Raw genomic sequence first — 1,250 nt, forward strand, 5'->3', positions numbered from 1 at the left:
GCTCCTCTTGCTGCTGCTGCTGCTGCTGCTGCTGCTGCTGCTGGTGTTGCTGCTGCTGCTGCGGCTGCTGCTGCTGAAGGGGTTCGGCCGTTGGAGGCGGGTAGGAGCCCACTTGGACCTGAGGCTGCTGCTGCTGCTGCTGCTGCTGCTGCTGCTGTTGCTGCTGCTGCTGCTGCTGCTGCTGCTGCATGTCTTCTGCTGCCTCCTGCTGCTGCTCTGACGAAGGCGGAGACACAGCAAGCCGGGAGTCAGCAGAATCAGGTTCTACGCTTTGCTGCTGCTGCTGCTGCTGCTGCTGCTGCTGCTGCTGCTCTGCTGCTGCAAGCTGCTGCTCTGCTTGCGGCAAGCTTTCGAGCTGTCCATCTTCTGCGAGCTGCTGCTGCTGTTGCTGCTGCTGCTGCTGTTGCTGTTGCTGCTGCTCCTCCTCCTCCTCGTCCTGTTCTAGCTCCTGCTGCCGCCGCAGCATCTGCTGCTGCCGCTGCTGCTGCAGCTGCTGGCGCCGCCTCTGCCGCTGCTGCAGCTGCAGATGATGGAGGTGCTGCGCCCACCGTATGAAGGGGTTGTGGTTTGCTGCTATGAGCTGCAGTCTTCTTATAACTCCCATCCGCTGCTGCTGCTGCTGCTGCTGCTGCTGCTGTTGATGCTCTTCCTGCTGCAGCAGCAGCTGCTGCTGCTGCTGCTCCTGCTGCTGCTGCTGCTGCTGCTGCTCCTGCTCCTGCTGCTGCTCAGATCTTTCTCGCTCTGCAGCCAGTGCCTCCAAATACGTGAAAGGCGTCAGGATGCAGCACCTGGCCACGCCACTGTCCCTGCAGCAGCAGCAGCAGCAGCAGCAGCAGGAGCAACAGCAGCAACAGCAGCAGCAACAGCAGCAACAGCAGCAACAAATGAATATCACGGAACGTTACAGGCAAAACATTCTGAAGGCGGAGAAAATAAAGAACATACGCAAATGCACAAAACTACAGCAGCAGCAGCAGCAGCAACAGCAGCAGCAGCAGCAGCAGCAACATCAGCAGCAACGGCAGCACGGGTAGAGAGGAAAGACAGATAGACAGACACCAGCAGCAGAAGGCTGCAGCAGCAGCAACTGTAGCAGCAGAGCAACGAGCATAAACATGCAACGAGACTGCATCTGCATCTGCTGCTGCTTCTGCTGCAGCAGCAGCAGCAGCAGCTGCTGCTGCTGCTGCTGGTGCTCACGCGTCTGAGGGGTCCATGAGCAGCTGCTGCATGCGCAGCAGCTGCTGCTG

General features: G+C 59.8%; 1 protein-coding gene across 1 annotated transcript in view; it reads right to left on the reverse strand.

Moving 5' to 3' along the window:
* EMH_0089230 (uncharacterized protein) overlaps window positions 1–1,250 on the reverse strand; it is a gene marked incomplete at both ends in the record, with an annotated part of 6,121 nt that overhangs the window by 110 nt on the left and 4,761 nt on the right. The window contains one exon of the mRNA XM_013494713.1: window positions 1–806. Within this exon, the coding sequence (XP_013350167.1) occupies window positions 1–806 (806 nt within the window). The remainder of the gene's footprint in view (window positions 807–1,250) is intronic.

Source organism: Eimeria mitis, genomic scaffold (assembly GCF_000499745.2).
Source record: "Eimeria mitis Houghton genomic scaffold, Emh_scaff126, whole genome shotgun sequence".
Taxonomy (NCBI): domain Eukaryota; phylum Apicomplexa; class Conoidasida; order Eucoccidiorida; family Eimeriidae; genus Eimeria; species Eimeria mitis.